This window comes from Lagenorhynchus albirostris, chromosome X (genome assembly GCF_949774975.1).
Source record: "Lagenorhynchus albirostris chromosome X, mLagAlb1.1, whole genome shotgun sequence".
Taxonomy (NCBI): domain Eukaryota; kingdom Metazoa; phylum Chordata; class Mammalia; order Artiodactyla; family Delphinidae; genus Lagenorhynchus; species Lagenorhynchus albirostris.
This window is the reverse complement of record NC_083116.1, coordinates 71354103-71371459: the sequence shown is the minus strand read 5'-3', so window position 1 is coordinate 71371459 and position 17357 is coordinate 71354103. Positions and strand designations below refer to the sequence as shown.

At 40.9% G+C, this 17357-nt stretch overlaps 1 protein-coding gene, 1 long non-coding RNA gene and 1 pseudogene across 5 annotated transcripts in view; 2 read left to right on the top strand and 1 right to left on the bottom strand.

Annotated features, from left to right (window-relative positions):
* The first annotated feature begins 4969 nt into the window (after positions 1 to 4969).
* On the top strand, positions 4970 to 8289 carry LOC132513423 (uncharacterized). Its single transcript, XR_009538475.1, has 3 exons — positions 4970 to 5101; positions 6133 to 6338; positions 8059 to 8289. It is a non-coding gene; the product is annotated as an uncharacterized LOC132513423 (long non-coding RNA).
* A 1138-nt stretch (positions 8290 to 9427) lies between these two features.
* Positions 9428 to 13907, bottom strand: LOC132513140 (suppressor of cytokine signaling 6-like; annotated as a pseudogene).
* Positions 13908 to 13926: 19 nt separating this feature from the next.
* Positions 13927 to 17357, top strand: part of OGT (O-linked N-acetylglucosamine (GlcNAc) transferase) — a 37547-nt gene continuing 34116 nt past the window's right edge. For 2 of the 4 annotated variants that reach the window (XM_060136777.1, XM_060136778.1), the window contains exons 1-2: positions 13927 to 14139; positions 16968 to 17148. In XM_060136777.1, coding sequence (XP_059992760.1) covers positions 14103 to 14139; positions 16968 to 17148 — 218 coding nt within the window. In that variant the 5' untranslated portion in view covers positions 13927 to 14102. The remainder of the gene's footprint in view (positions 14140 to 16967; positions 17149 to 17357) is intronic. The other 2 variants (XM_060136776.1, XM_060136775.1) reach the window with 2 other exon arrangements.

Below are 17357 nucleotides of genomic sequence, written 5' to 3'. Positions count from 1 at the left end.
TAGCCCAGCCTGTGCCCTGGAGCCCACGAGCCACAACTACTGAAGCCCATGTGCCTAGAGCCCATGCTCCGCAACAGGAGAAGCCACCACAATGAGAAGCCCGTGCACCGCAACGAAGGTAGCCCTTGCTCACCACAACTAGAGAAATCACGTGCGCAGCAACGAACACACAACGCAGCCAAAAATAAAATAAATAACTAAATAAATAAATTTATTTAAAAAAATAAAGTAGTCAAATTCATAGAGACAGAAAGTAAAATGGCGGTTACCAGGGGCTGTGGGAGGGGGAAATGGGGAGTTGTTTAATGAATCTAGAGTTGCAATTTTTTTTAACATTAATTAATTAATTCATTAATTTATTTATAATTTTGGCTGTGTTGGGTCTTCATTGCTGCACATGGGCTTTCTCTAGTTGGCGGCGAGTGGGGCTACTCTTTGTTGCGGCGCATTGCAGTGACTTCTCTTATTGCGGAGCAAGGGTTCTAGGCACGCGGGCTTCAGTAGTTGTGGCATGTGGGCTCAGTTGTTGTGGCTCACAGGCTCTAGGACACAGGCTCAGTAGTTGTGGCCCAGGGGCTTAGTTGCTCCGCGGCATGTGGGGTCTTCCCAGACCAGGGCTCGAACCCGTGTCCCCTGCATTGCCAGGCGGATTCTTAACCACTGCGCCACCAGGGAAGTCCCTAGAGTTTCCGTTTTGCAAGATGAAAAAGTTCTGGAAATCTGTTGCACAACAGTGTGAATATACTTAACAGTACCAAACTGTACACTTTAAATGGTTAAGATGGTACATTTTATGTTATTTTTTATCACAATTTTTAAAAAGTGGGAGGGACTGGGCTCTTTCTGGTGAGATTCAAACTGTGAGAGGAATTTGACACGAGGGGGATTCTCCGTCGCTGACTTTGTAGATGGAGGGGGCCATGTGGCAAGTAATGTGGGTTGCCTCTACGAGCTGAGAGTGGCCTCCAGCTGACTGACATCAAAGATGTGGGAACCTCGGTCCTATGACCATGAGGAACTAAATTCTGCCACAACCACATGAGTTTGGACGAGTATCCTAAGCCTCAGGTGAGTCTGCAGCCTGACATCTTCATTTCAGCTGGTGAGACCCTGAGCAGAGGACCCAGGTAACCTGTGCCTGGATTTCTGGTCCATAGAAACGGTGAGAAAATAAACGTGTGTGTGTGTGTGTGTGTGTGTGTGTGTGTGTTTGGTATGTGTTTTTAAATGAAAATTTTATTTATACTCTGTATATATAAGTAGATACATAAATTCTTGTACAATTTATTTCCAGAAATATGCAAGACATTGCTATTATTTGTTTACAAACCAAACCACATATTACAATCAGTGGACTTGGGATGATTCAATTGAGCTTCTAAGTACAAATGGTTTTACATACCTGATTGAAACATACAGAAAAAGTATAAACTACAGCAGTCTGGACTGCAAGTATTAATCTCATGACACTCCAACACGACTATAAAATTTCTAACACAACATATATACTTATCACAAATTCTATAAGAATTTTTCATCATCTCTGGATGTAGAATTTGTAACACTTTCCAGAAACAGTAACGAAACATTTTGCCATGTCATGATTGATTAATAAAAAGGATGATTATAAAAATACTTTCTTTACAGGATTAAAAAAAGTATTAAAAGAAACTAAATTTGTGATTACTAGTGTACCAACACTTTATTTTAGAAATATGAAGTTATTTATGGAACCGGCAATTGTTCCTTATTAGACTATTCAACAAAACTGTCTATTGCTGATAGTATGATTTCATTTTCAAATTAAGAATTCACACTTGAAAAACAAGGGCCTACTGTATAGCACGGGGAACTATATTCAATACCTTGTAATAACCTATAATGGGAAAGAATCTGAAAAAGAATATATATATGTATATATATGTATAACTGAATCACTTTGCTGTACAGCTGAAACTAACACAACATTGTAAATCAACTATACTTCAATTTAAAAAAAAGAATTCACGGAGTCCCCTGGTGGCCTAATGGTTAGGATTCTGGGCTTTCACTGACGAGGGCCTGGGTTCAATCCCTGGTCGGGAAACTGAGATCCCACAAGCCGCGTGGTGAGGCCAATAAAGAAAAAAAAATTCACATTTGATGAAAAGCCATTGTGATTTAAATATATATATAATAGGTATTTTAAATCATTCATAAAGCATTATTTCTCACGTGAAATGTATAATAATTAAAATCGCAATTTCTGAAGGCATTTTAAACAAAATGTTTAGACTTACAGCTTTAGCAGAGACATTGCACATAACCTATTTAAGATTTTAGTAACTTTTATCTTTTTATCCAGTTTTGAATGCTGGCTCAAATTATAATGTAGGGCTTCCCTGGTGGCGCAGTGGTTGAGAGTCCGCCTGCCGATGCAGGGGACACAGGTTCGTGCCCCGGTCAGGGAAGATCCCACATGTCGCGGAGCGGCTGGGCCCGTGAGCCATGGCCGCTGAGCCTGCGCGTCCGGAGCCTGTGCTCCACAACGGGAGAGGCCACAACAGTGAGAGGCCCGCGTACCGCAAAAACAAAAAACAAAAACAAAAAAAATTATAATGTATACTGTTTTTTATTTGTTTGGCCGTGCGGCTTTTGGCACATGATTTTCTTTAAGAGCAAGATGGTTGCCCTGTGTAGCTGGTTTCCTTAAAACCTATTTTTTAGTTCTATGATCATTTCCTGCAATAAATATTTTGACCTTCTGCATTTTCAGATTATGGCTCCAAGTAGAAAGAGAACAGTTTCTCTTAGACAGATTGAGAGACAGAATCAGGGACACACAGAAAATTTCCAAATTCCTTCCATAGCTTATTATTTGTAAAAATTCATAGTAGAGTCCTAATAAGCCTGACAATAGCTCTGGCCTTCATCACGTTTTGTGATGAAACATTTGACAAAAACCACTTTGATCCATTTAGTATGGCAAATGGACACAGCTTTCCTGTTTTCCTTTTTTTGTCTTGAGCTCAGATTTTTAGAAGCACATATTTTAAAAATCAAGTACAGGTTTTTCCAAGTGCCATTTAATAGAATCCAAAAATATTATCAAAATTATTTAGGCCAAACTATGGGTTAAAGTTTTATCTCTCTTTTTTCCCTTCCATTTTTTTTCTTGGCTGCACCCTGCACAGCTTGTGGGATCTTAGTTACCCAACCAGGGATTGAATCTGGGCCCTCGGCAGTGAGAGCACAGTGTCCCAACCACTGGACCTCCAGGGAATTCCCTACCTTCCATTTTTAACTAGAGTCTTTGAGTATCATATAAAATTAACCTTTCACATTAGGTTGTGCTACCTATGTCTAATGGCTCTCTTTATATACAAAAGTAGAAAATATTGCAATACCTCCTTCTTTCTAAATGTTTATACAATTAAATGTTTATACATTTAATTAAGGCAAATACTTTTATTTTTATTGATATACAATCAGAACTTAATTTCAGACTGCATTATAACAGGGCATATTTCAAGGTATTTTATAATATGGCTACACAAAGGCACATTAAAATTGTCTTTCTGAATAGAACAGTATTAACGTTTGCCCTCTAAAATGACACAAAATAAAATTTTTAAACATTTAAGCAAACAGACCATTTAAAAAATGGGCAGAAGACCTGAATAGACATTTTTCCAAAGAAGACAAACGGATGGCTAACAGGCACATGAAAAGACGCTCAACATCCTTAATCATCAGGGAAATGCAAATTAAAACCACAATGAGATATCACCTCACACCTGTCAGGATGGCTGTCATCAAAAAGAACACAAATAAACATTGGCAAGGATGTGGAGAAAAGGGAATGTTACACTGTTGGTGGGAATGTAAATTGGCGAAGCCACTGTGGAAAACAGTGTGGAGGTTTCTCAAAAAACTAAAAGTAGAACTACTATATGATCCAGCAATTCCAATCCTGGGTAGATATCTGAGGACAATGAAAACACTAATTTAAAAAGATACATGCACCCAATGTTCATAGCAGCACTATTTACAATTGCCGAGATATGGAAGCAACCTAAGGGTCCATCTACAGAGGAATGGATAAAGAAGATGTGGTATACAGATATACAATGGAATACTACTCAGCCATAAAAAAGAATGAAATTTTGCCGTTTCCGACAACATGGATGGACCTGGAGGCTATTATGCTTAGTGAAATAAGTCAGAGATAGAAAGACAAATACTGCGTGTTATCATTTATATGTGGGATCTTAAAAATAAAACAAATAAATGAACATAACAAAACAGAAACAGACTCACAGATATAGAGAACAAACTAGTGGTTACTACTGGGGAGAGGGATGGGGGAGAGGCAAGATACAGGTAGGGGATTAAGAGGTACAAAGTACTATGTATAAAATAAATAAGCTACAAGGATATATCGTACAGCAAGAGAATATAGCCAATATTTTATAATAACTATAAATGGAATGTAACTTTTAAAAATTGTGAATCACTATATTGTACACCTGAAACCCTATATAATATTGTACATCAACTATACCTCAATAAAAATAGTGAAATAAAATAAAAGCTCACCGGGTGAAAATTTTTTAAAGTTTTAAAACATTTAGATGAAAATCAGAATAATCTGAACTTGACACTGAATAGTTAGATCTTATACACATAGTATCACATGAGGAAAACGTGGGGAACAAGCTACGCACACGTGATAAAATGGGTTTCAGGGCAGTCCAAAGGCCTCTGTGCACTATGGTTTCACACAAAGCACTTGTAAATGCTTCTAGAAACATGGAAAAGTCATTTCAACAGTTATTATTAATATACAGTGGCTCTCTGACAATACCTGCCATCTAATATAGATGCACAAGACTTTTAACTCACCCTAGATATATGTTAAATTGTTTAAAAATAAATAACTTTGCAAAAAAGAGTAGTTTAAATGTATTACATTAATTTGATAACAAGCTTACAACTCTGTAATAATTCTAAATCCAAATAGCTTATAGTGAACACAAATGATATTAATATAATATTCTCCATATTCTCCATCTTCTTATTAGGTGAAAACATATCAGAAAATGAGAGGAGTCTCCACAAGGTACGATCGACACCGGCTAGAATTCAGTACTTTTTCCCCTTTAAGTCAAAAGAAATAGTGCCATGGTATTATGGCTTTGTGCCTTTTCTTGGTAATATCTCAATTCTGACCCTAAAAAACAAATAGAGAAAAAAGTGGGGATACAGTTACGTTTGAATGACAAAGCCATTAAGTTTGACTTACTTAGGACTTTTACCCTTGTGATTAAATGAGGGTAGGGAAAACTAAGTGACAAAGGAAGAAACATCTCGAATTACAGGTTTCATCTTAGATAGAAAGAGTTTTCTTGTGTAACTGGAAACACCTTCTGGTCAGGGCAATCTCAAAACACTACATTACAGCATTGTGCAATGAATAAACACTCTGCATTTCAAAATAACTAAAAATATTAGGGATAACCACCCCCATGACTACTGAGTTAGACATAAAATGCTTAACTAATGATTCCAAATTACTCAAGACTTAGCTAAATTTAAAATAAACAAATAAAAAACTTTAAAGAATGGCAGTACATATGATAGGCAGTAAGACTTCCATATATCTGATATGGTTTAATATTTTTCTCACATAATGCTTCACACTTTCCACATTTTTTTCCAGCTAGAGTCTTTGGTGGGGGCAGGGGTCAAATCTAGCATATTTTACTAGCGACTACATTAAAGAAAAATATAAATCCAACTGCAAAACAATGTTTTCTTTTTATCTAAGTCAACTCAAAACCTAATGTAAATTTGAATGTTGCAAGAGAATCCGCCAATCCACTTATGCAAATTAGTGGTACAGTCAAGTTCTACCCAAGAAAATATGACTAAACTGAAGAAATTGAGGTAAAGCGTTTGCCAGAGGAAAGTATAGATGCAGAAAATTGCTATCATAGGAATCTAAGTTCATGTAATATTTCTTTAATAATAGTTCTAGTTCCATAGTTCTTTATATATTATGCCAATTTGTATCAGAGTTTAAAGGCAGAAAAGGCAACAATTTCTAAATTGGTGGGCTACATTTCTTCAAGATTTTTTTTTTTTTTGCAGTACGCGGGCCTCTGACTGTTGTGGCCTCTCCCGCCGCGGAGCACAGGCTCCGGACGCACAGGCTCAGCGGCCATGGCTCACGGGCCCAGCTGCTCCGCGGCATGTGGGATCCTCCCGGACCGGGGCACGAACCCGTGTCCCCTGCATCGGCAGGCAGACCCTCAACCACTGCGCCACCAGGGAAGCCCTCTTCAAGATTTTTTAATGTAAGGCCATTTTCTTTTAACATCTTTATTGGAGTATAATTGCTTTACAATGGTGTTTTAGTTTCTGCTGTATAACAAAGTGAATCAGCTATACATATACATATATCCCCATATTCCCTCCCTCTTGCGTCTCCCTCCCATCCTCCCTATCCCATCCCGCTAGGTGGTCACAAAGCACTGAGCTGATCTCCCCCTGTGCTATGGGGCTGCTTCCCACTAGCTATCTGTTTTACATTTGGTAGTGTATATATGTCCATGCCACTCTCTCACTTCGTCCCAGCTTACCCTTCCCCCTCTCTGTGTCCTCAAGTCCATTCTCTACGTCTGCGTCTTTATTCCTGTCCTGCCCCTAGGTTTTTCAGAACCACTTTTTTTTTTTTTAGATCCCATATATATGTGTTAGCATACGGTATTTGTTTTTCTCTTTCTGACTTACTTCACTCTGTATGACAGACTGTAGGTCCATCCACCTCACTACAAATAACTCAGTTTCGTTTCTTTTTATGGCTGGGTAATATTCCATTGTATATATGTGCCACATCTTCTTTATCCATTCATCTGTCGATGGACACTTAGGTTGCTTCCATGTCCTGGCTATTGTACATAGAGCTGCAGTGAACATTGAGGCACATGACCCTTTTTGAATTATGGTTTTCTCAAGGTATATGCCCAGGAGTGGGATTGCTGGGTCATATGGTAGTTCTATTTTTAGTTTTTTAAGGAACCTCCATACTGTTCTCCATAGTGGCTGTATCAATTTACATTCCCACCAACAGTGCAAGAGGGTTCCCTTTTCTGCACACCCTCTCCAGCATTTATTGTTTGTAGATTTTTTGATGATGGCCATTCTGACTGGTGGGAGGTGATACCTCACTGTAGTTTTGATTTGCATTTCTCTAATAGTTAGTGATGTTGAGCGTTCTTTTATGTGTTTGTTGGCAATCTGTATATCTTCTTTGGAGAAATGTCTATTTAGGTCTTCTGCCCATTTTTGGATTGGGGTGTTTGTTTTTTTGATATTGAGCTGCATGAGCTGCTTGTAAATTTTGGAGATTAATCCTTTGTCAGTTGCTTCATTTGCAAATATTATCTCCCATTCCGAGGGTTGTCTTTTCGTCTTGTTTATGGCTTCCTTTGGTGTGCAAAAGTTTTAAAGTTTCATTAGGTCCCATTTGTTGATTTTTGTTTTTATTTCCATTTCTCTAGGAGGTGGGTCAAAAAGGATCTTGCTTGTGATTTATGTCATAGAGTGTTCTGCCGATGTTTTCCTCTAAGAGTTTTATAGTGTCTGGCCTCTAAGGCCATTTTTACAAAATATACAAACCACTAGATGAAAATGAAGGCAACAGAAAAATTCAACTTTTCATAACCAAAAAATTAGCACAACCTTAAAAATAATTTAGAAAAGAATGTTGTAAAAGATACACCCCTCTAGGTCGTCGCAGAGCACCGAGCTGATCTCCCTGTGCTATGCTGCTGCTTTCTACTATATTTTAGCAGCATTAGGATGCAGGGTAAAATGGAGTGTATGTGGTAATATAGGACAAATATTTCATAGAGTGTAGCTTATTGATAACCACCACAAGATCCTGTGTGATTTACATGCCTCTTAAAAATATATAGGAGCTCAGTTCATTTTGTGCTATTTTATTGTGTTTTTTTGTTTGTTCGTTTTTTGCGGTACGCGGGCCTCTCACTGTTGTGGCCTCTCCCGTTGCAGAGCACAGGCTCCGGACGCACAGGCTCAGCGGCCATGGCTCACGGGCCCAGCCGCTCCGCGGCATGTGGGATCTTCCCGGACCGGGGCACGAACCTGTGTCCCCTGCATCGGCAGGAGGACTCTCAACCACTGCGCCACCAGGGGAGCCCTTATTGTGTTTTTTAACTTAATTACCGTCAAAAAAAAAATGTTTGTATGCATGTGGTTTGTTTTTGTATAACCTTCCTTTACTTTCAGAAATGAACGCAAATACATTTGTATTAAAAATTTTTTAAATTACACTTTTCTTGTTAGGAGATAAAAAAAATTTCTAATAAAAGTCCCCATCTCTTTTTAGGCATACATAATTACAATAGAAATGTGACACAATTCACACCATTATTTCACTCCTATACTCACCTGGATCTAGGTATATACCCAGATAGTGATTTGGCTTACCTCTATGTCTCCAAATAACTGAGGCAAATACAAAAAAAAAGCCCAAGAAATAAAATTACTCTTAAAATAGGTCAATGAGCTTGTATACTTCAGTTACATTTCCACTTTGTTTAATCATGCTAAATAAAAAAAAAGTTTGTTTTCTTCTCATTCCATGATGCCCTATTATATACCACCAGGTACTAATTTTACAGAATTCCTAATATGTTTTACATATACATGTTTTATTTATATATATTTCCATTTCTAATATCATAGCAAAAGTCAACTTAGCTATTTTAAGAATGCTTTACATATGATATAAATTTTTAATAATAATATCTAATTAGTGTGATATCACAAATCTTAACTTCTTTGTATGTACTATTTGATTATTAAAATATCACTCTCTTGAAATAACAACAACAAAAAAGATATACTGCAGATCTGCATTCTATTACCCAAGCTATGTCAATTCATAATTCTAAATCTTTCTAAAGTATGAGATTAAAAATCACTTTTAGTGTATATATAAATTCTGCATGTTTTTTTGAGGTACGCGGGCCTCTCACTGTTGTGGCCTCTCCCGTTGCGGAGCACAGGCTCCGGACGCGCAGGCTCAGCGGCCATGGCTCACGCGGGCCTAGCCGCTCCGCAGCATGTGGGATCTTCCCTGACCGGGGCACGAACCCGTGTCCCCTGCATCGGCAGGCGGACTCTCAACCACTGCGCCACCAGGGAAGCCCAAGACTTTCCTTTTTAAAGAACCAAAAATAAACTCAAGACACGTTGGCAATACTGCCCCACCCCTAAACAAATTGATTACTCTTTTCACCTAAATCTTTAACAGTTATGGCAGCCAAAGATTTTGATAGTAATGAAAGTTTGTCAATTATATTTCAATCTCTTTTTCTGGAACCCAAAGTGCAGGATGCAGGGTTCTCCTAATCTTTCAGTAATGCTTCTCCTGTCAATAATTCTTCATTTTGTTTGACAAAGGCAGTTTTTGAAATAAGTCTATTCTGATATACTGACATATAACAAATAGCACCTGCAGGAATCATGATACTTGGTTGGTGAGTCTGACAGGGTAAATTGCATATCCAGGCAACCGAGACCTTGAATAACAAAAAGCTCCATTTCCAGAGTCCCTGGTTGAATGTTTAATTAGATCAGCAAATTGTCCATCCACATCTGGTTGTTCATAAAAGCAAAACCTAACATTTGAGTGCTCAATTCTAGTGTGAAGTGTTTACCATGGAAGCAAAAGCTGGAGCTTAAAAGATAACAGTCATCAGAACTAGCCGGAGCAAGAAAAGAACCATCTGGCACATTTGCTAGATTTCCTTCTGTCTCCCAGCATGTGACTTGTCCCCAGCACTATCCTTATTTCACAAGTTTTCTCAGCTTCTCTGCAAAGCTTGTCACAACCATAAGACCACTACTTTCCACTGAGTCACAAACTCTTGGGCTTCCCTGGTGGCGCAGTGGCTGAGAATCCACCTGCCAATGCAGGGGACATGGGTTTGAGCCCTGGTCCAGGAAGATCCCACATGCCATGGAACAACTAGGCCCGTGTGCCACAACTACTGAGCCTGCACTCTAGAGCTAGAGCCCACGAGCCACAACTACTGACCCGTGAGCCACAACTGCTGAGGCCCATGCGCCTAGAGCTGGTGCTCCGCAGCAAAAGAAGCCACTGCAATGAGAAGGCCGTGCACCACAACAAAGAGTAGCCCCTGCTCGCTGCAACTAGAGAAAGCCTGCACGCAGCAACGAAGACCCAATGGAGCCAAAAATAAATAAATTTAAAAAATGAATAAACTAAAAAAAAGAAAGAAACTCTTGCAACCACAGGAGCAGAGTCAGGATCAAAATTCAAATGATAGCACGTATACTTTCAGACACATGGACATCTGTGCTGGTAAGTCCACCGACGTTCCTTTGGATTTGATTTTTCTGCATTGGAGGTGGCAGTGGTGAGTGTGGAGGGACATCATCATGACTCACTCTTGGGCTTTGCAGTGTGACACCTGAGGTGCCAATGAACAAGCCATATACAGACTTGTCCACAAAGATCTCTGGGGCAACGACTAGGTCCTGGTTTTCATTTTTGGAGAAAGAGTTCTCTCCCGCTTGAGAAGCAACTGCAGAAACTTCCATGGAAAAACTGTCCAGACAATAGGCAATGCTTCCAAAGCATACATCCCCCTCATTTCTAGGCACAGAATACCAAACGCAGTCTTGACGGGTAAGTCCAATAACTACAGGCACGTGTTCATTGTGGTTAAGACGCAAATCTCCATTCTGAGATTCTGAACTCTTTAATGAATTATTTTGTTCTCGGCACACAGTTTCAGGCTGAAGACTGAAAATCTTTTCAGACATCCTTACGTGTTGGATTTGGATTGGAAGAATGAACCAGGGCTTTGAATCTCACTTCCTCCATTTTGATACACTGCTCCTCAGAGTTTGTAGGTCAAGAGACTAAGGGGTAGGACTATAGTGATGATTGACGAGGAAAGTGGACCTTATTGGTCTTTTGAGCTCTCGCATCTTTAAAGACTATTGGTGCTGAGGAGAGGAAAACGTATCCTCATCTGGCAGAGCTCCCAGAGGGTGTGCTCCCCTTGCTTTTCTGCTTTTGTTCTGCAGAAAGCCGCCTTTTTAATGTACCCATTAGGCTTTCAGTCTTTGATCTATTTTGTTCTACCTTTTTCATCTTCCCTGTTGATATCACAGCTGGCCATGTCTTTACCATAGCAGCTACCAAATAAGGAATCATTTTTTCCAAACTCACTGGCTAGTGATGGTTGCTGTGCTACCATGAAATCAGTTTCTTTACTTTTATTCGGGCTCAAAGATTTCCGGAAGGTTTTAAAACGAATTTTCTTCGTTATGAGTGGTTAGCTACTCCGGGGGGTGGGGGTCGATCTCTCTCTGGAATATTATCCCCAAACATCTGGAGAGCCTGTGGCGCTACATCTAGGTATTTTTCCAGCTTCACTGAACCTTTGGAGCCATTTTCCAGCGGCAACTGCGCGGCGGCGGCGGCGGCGGCGGCGGCGGCGGCCAGAGCGTGTCTCCGGCTCTCTCGCCGAGCGCTGGCGCGACTGCTCTGAAGTGTGCGTTGTTTCAAGCCGCTAAATTGGTGGGCAATTTGCGAGACAGTAACAGAAAACGAATACACCATTAGCGGTATGATTACGGTGGCAAAGTTTGGGATTGCGGTGGAAGAAGCGGCTGGTTTATTTTAGGTGATTCTGAATTTACAATTGCCCACAAAAGGGAGAAAAACAAACAAACAGAAATCAGTGTGAAAGAGAACACACAAAAGCACCTCCATCAATGCCCAGGTCAGGCCTTCTTGGTCACCCTCCTCCAGCCTGAAGTGACTGTTCCCTCCTCAGATATTTATAGACAGTGATGTATTTTATCACCTTAATAATACTCTTCTGTTTTATGCTCTAGCGGCTTTTTGTGTCTACCTAACTGGGCTTCAATTTCCTTGAGGGCAAAGATCTTGTCTTGCTGATTTTTGTGTCTCCCACAGTGCCTTGCACTCTAGTAAATGTTACTTGATTGGCCAAAGAAGATGCATTTATCTGATAAGTCCTTCCAACTAAACCCTCCAGGTGCTACTGCTGTAAGGTACCTGGAGGGGGTTCTTGAGACTCCAACAGGAGTTTTTCCTTATTGAATCACTGTGAGCCCCACCACCCAGCTTTCCACAGCAGCGTCCTTTGACTCCTCTCAGGATAAGGAAACTTAGACCACAAGTATGGATGGGCCAAATAGCCTGCCTGGCTGGGAACATAATCTGGCATTTAACAAGAAGAAGAGTTTTACTTAATTAGCTAGCACCCACTAATCAGTAAGGCCTAAACATCTGCCAGTGGAATCTGAGAAGTCCGTTCTAAAAGTTGAAAAGCTGATTTTATTCACCACAGATGGAGCACTTCTGCCGGGGAAGGGGGGGAGCGGGGAGAAAAAGGTTTTACCAGTTAAATCAAATTAAGAGAAGAGGTTGGTGCCCAACTTCCAGGAGAGTTTGTGTAGTGAACTTCGTCTTTTTCACTGCATCTGACTCGTAATTATGGATGTGATAGAAGAAATGATCAATATTACAAATTTCCTCTGTGCCCATATCCATAATTAACAGTATGTGAGCTGTCTCAAAGAAATTGAAGCAAAATTTGAGGACTTAAGGGTGTGTGTGTGTGTAGGCAGTTGGCTAGGTAGTAGAAACATTTTGAAGAAATTCACCGACTTGCTTTCTTAGATCAAGGACTTTTTTTTTTTTTCTTGGAAAAAAGAAGGCTCCGAGAGACACAACTTGTTGCCTCCATTGGTTTATAATTTCTTGCTGATGTGGCAAGCTACCTTAAATCCTTCCTGGAACAAGAGATGAGATACAAATTAATACCAATGTGACAAAATGTCCGAACAGTGGACTTGAAACTGCAGGAGATCATAAAGAACTGATTTGTTCAATAAGTGGAGGCAATTTAGTTTCAATCTCGACGTGTGGTTTAGGTAGATGGCAAATGAATCCATTTATCATTTTTGAGCTGCCTTGAGTTACATATCACTGATTGTACTACGTGGTGGTACAGAGCTACGTGGTGGAAATGAAGTCACAACTCAGAAGAGTCATGGATTTTGAGGAATATGAATCGTCTTTAACATTTTTATGGCTGCTGCCTTTGGAGTGCAAACTCTCAGCATGTCCCCGAGTTATGAAGCATTTGCCATAATACTGTGGGCAAAACTATCCTGAACACCAAAAGGATTTGGAAATTTCGGGCTATATGGCCCAAATCTGAGATGCTTGGGTTCACTTGGCCCTGTGAAACTCTCAATCTTTTTCATCAAAGTGCTTAAATCAATGGCTGGAATCAGAATTAAGACGTGTTCTAATTGGAACCCTCTCTGCCATCGTTTTGAATTCCAGCCTTTGAAATATAACCATTTAAATTTACTTGCTCAGAATTGATTCATCAACCTTGTAACTATCCCTTTTTGTACAAATAAAGTTGATGAAACTTTTGTAGATGCCTTTGGTATTTCTATTAAAATCTACGTTCTTGGCTGGGTAGTGGACTATACTTTACCACTCTGCCAAAAATGTAGCCATCATGTGTATGTTTCTTTTTCATCTTCCGCTTCGCTAGTAGAAAACTTGGACGGTCCTGCCCCAGACAGTGCCCTAGCCGCGAGTCGGGTTGACAGGGTTGCTCGCATGCGCTCTCGACACAAATCGTGTTTGTCGCAATGGGCCCTGTGCGGAAGGCTACATAGGAAAGAGTGACTTTGATTATAGTCATTTTGATCACATAAGTGGTTACCGCGCTACTTCCGCGCTGGTACTTGATTGTAACAGAAAGTAGTTCCGGTCCGTGTTGTCTCGGCCGAGGAGCCGTCGCCGCCATTTCAAGACCGTGAGAGGTAGATGGCCAACCAGAGTTCGTAAGGTTCGGTGCCTGTACTGTTGCCGCCGCTTAAGCCTGCCAAAGCAGTGGTACGGCTGCTGCCCTCGTATTTGCTACCTCTAGAAACATTCTTGCCAGTAGTGGCGGCAGCGGGACTCAGTTACCCCCTTTTCGCACTCCCTCCAGAAGCTCCAGATGGCGTCTTCCGTGGGCAACGTGGCCGACAGCACAGGTACCGGTGTCTGTTCTACCTTGGCAGACGCCCCCTTGGGGTCTCGCGCCGTCCTTTGCCTCTCATCACTCCCTTCCCTCTAGCCATCCCCATTACATCAGTGGCATCGCTGAGCTTTTCGTCGTCTACCGGCATCCGATCGCGGTTTCTGCTGTCGTCCGTTCCTTAAACATTTCCTCTCGCTTGCTTGTTTTTTGCTTCCTTTCTTGCTTTGTAATCCTGTGCATTTTCTAGCCTTCTACTCTCTCGGGACGCTTCTTCCACACGTGCGCGCTTAGGATGTCTTGGAATGGACTGCATTGGAATCCCTGCCCTTCTCGCTGCCTTTCACTTGCCTTCCCCGCCGTATTCTCTCCTAATTCAGCTCACCGCCCCCTCCTCTTCCCCCTCCACGTCCTCCTCCACCCTGCTCCCCTTAGCCCGATTTGGTGGTCCTCTGTCAATCGAGGGCGCGGGTGCCGTTCCGAGGTAATCGTATCCTCACTTTGTATCACCCCAAGGACGGGCACAAGCTCCTGGGTGTGCTTCGAGTAACCTCGACGAGAGGATTTTGAAGCAGCACCCCCCGGGCAGCGCCTTTCTGCTGTGTCTTCGGTTGAGTGGCCCCGGTTTCGATTGGAAATTTCCAGGGGTTCCTTTTGCCATCGCTCAATTCTACCCGCTGCCCCCAGCCTGGATTTCCCACCCTGTCCTCCTCCCTCCCCTCCCGCAGGCAGCCACACCCTTTCCTTCGCGAGGTTGCCAGCCCTGCGGTCCACTTCCTACCCTTGGGGAGAAACCACCCTGGTGCTGGGGTTTTGGCGTTGACCATCCTGCCCGCCAGTTTCTCGCTTTGTGTTACTTTCTCCCTGTATTCCTCCGCCGCCGCCGCCTCTGGGTCTTCCATCCCCATTCTTTAGCCCGGTATCTCTTTATTCATAGGGGGTGTATTTTTTTTAAGTTTTCATCCCTGCTTGAAGAGTTTGTAAAGCAACTGGAGTGTAGCTGCACAAATGCAAGGCGGTTGCCCTTTTAGACAATTAGTCGAGAGTATTTGGTACTAAAAATAAGGAAACAACCAAATTATAGGAGTGTCCTTCAGCTGCCTTTCCATATTGAGGCTATTTGGGGCGGGAGGGAGGGGGGATTGGGCTGCGGTTCTAAGGTTTCCCACGAGGTTATTTTTTTGTTGATTTCTCAGTTGAGATGTGTCAAGGGTTTTATTGTTTTTGAACATTTGTGCACTAAGAAGTGAATCTTCAATTGTCTTAGCCATGATTGTAGGTAGTGGGATTAGTTATTAGTCTGTGTTTCCCTCCCTCTCAGGGATTTTTAAAGATTTAAGATTCTGTCCTAGATTCTCCTGTACTAGCTTGCCCTTTTCTACGTGTTATTTTATTTGAGGAAGTTGTCATTTCGAGCGTTAAAATAGCAGGCGGCCTTGAAAAGTTAATAATGTCTTAAAATAAGGAGCTAGGAAGTTCTAGAGACTTGTCTAAAATGTGATTTTCTAGTTTCTCTCATAGATATAACCGCCCCCAGAGTTGGATGCAGGTCTCTCTGCTCTTATGTTAGTGGTCAGCTAGCTGTGCATTCTGTTAGGAAATTTACTTTGCGTTCCTGTGAATACAGTTCGCTTGCCAGCTCTAATGATTGAGGGTCTAAGGCTCAAATTTGAGCTTGTCACTCTGACCTTGGTAGAATTTAAGTAATTTGTACAAGGTTTCCCACGCTATCTAGTTAAAGTGGTGTGGTCAAATTCCCAGTAATGTATTATTAAGTAAGTATTTACAATTGATACTTAGGTAGCTTGTTGTTGTTTTCCCTCTCTGGGCTTTAGATGTATACCCTTTATCTTTATGTATCTGAACGAAGTCACTTACACACAGCAAAGTGCTTTCATTTGTTATTCTGTTGCGCTTTATCGAATGGTTTTATATTTTAGTGTTTTCCCATTTTAAAAAATCATTGCAGTTGTAGGTAACTGCTTGGTTTACACAGGGTTGTTTGCAGTGTCTTAATCCTTTAGTCAGTATCCGAGGTCTTTGGAAAATGCTAGTGTTAAACCAGCGTAGGTGGGGTTTAGCTAATTTGGTCTCAATGTGAGTTTGGGATGGTAGAGGAGCAATGTAATCTTGGGTCTTTATTTAAAATGTTTGATGATCCCTTTAAATATTTTGGCTCTTGACAGATGAATTCATCTTGTTTACCAGCTGTTTTAAAAATAGCACCTTGACTTTTAGTTTTGTTTCCCGTATGCTTGTTTCTAGTGTTGCCCTTAAAGTAATTAAAAAATTAAGTTGTGAAATATACAAAACAATATAATTGAGTTCACTACGCATATGGTGCCCCCAACCCAGGTTAAGAGATAGTTACCAGTACCCCACCCCCCACAGATCCAACCTAAAACATGGGACAAAGTATTAAGTTTCCCAGGTTATTCTGACATTATTAAATCTATGTGACCTTGCAAATCACATGTTTTATATTTTGTTTTTCTGTGTTACCTAAGGTATGAGGAATAATGTTTCGTAAATCTTTAGATGCTACTTATGATTTGTAATTTAAAGATACAAAGTATTTTTTGTCATCATGTAATCTCCTTTTTAAGTAAATATTTCTGTCTGGTCTGGGAAAGAAAGTTAATGGGCGAATTCTAAAGATGCCAGTTCTGCACTTGATATTAACTTGGGGGTATCAGTAACGTGCAGAACACTCTAGTGCTTTACATAGTTTCAAGCATTTTCATCTTTAAGTTTAATATACCATATTTTTACATTTTTTTGTTTGCATTTCTAACTTTTTGTTTCCCCCCCCCCCTTCCCTCAAATGTTTTGATGATTCTCCAGAACCAACGAAACGTATGCTTTCCTTCCAAGGGTTAGCTGAGTTGGCACATCGAGAATATCAGGCAGGAGATTTTGAGGCAGCTGAGAGACACTGCATGCAGCTCTGGAGACAAGAGCCAGACAATACTGGTGTACTTTTATTACTTTCATCTATACACTTCCAGTGTCGAAGGCTGGACAGGTAGGAGATGTGGGGGTGATGCTGGTGATTGCTGCCTCTGGGTGCTAAGCTTGAAAAATGATACTTAAATATTTGAACTTGAAATTTTTCCAGTACTGGGTTTCACCTGGAGCCACCAACGCACATCTGCTCTCTTGCCCACTTGTGACATGCCCAGCTGCCAGTTTTTCTTCCCTCCTTTTGTGGTTATATTATCAGTATGATTAGGG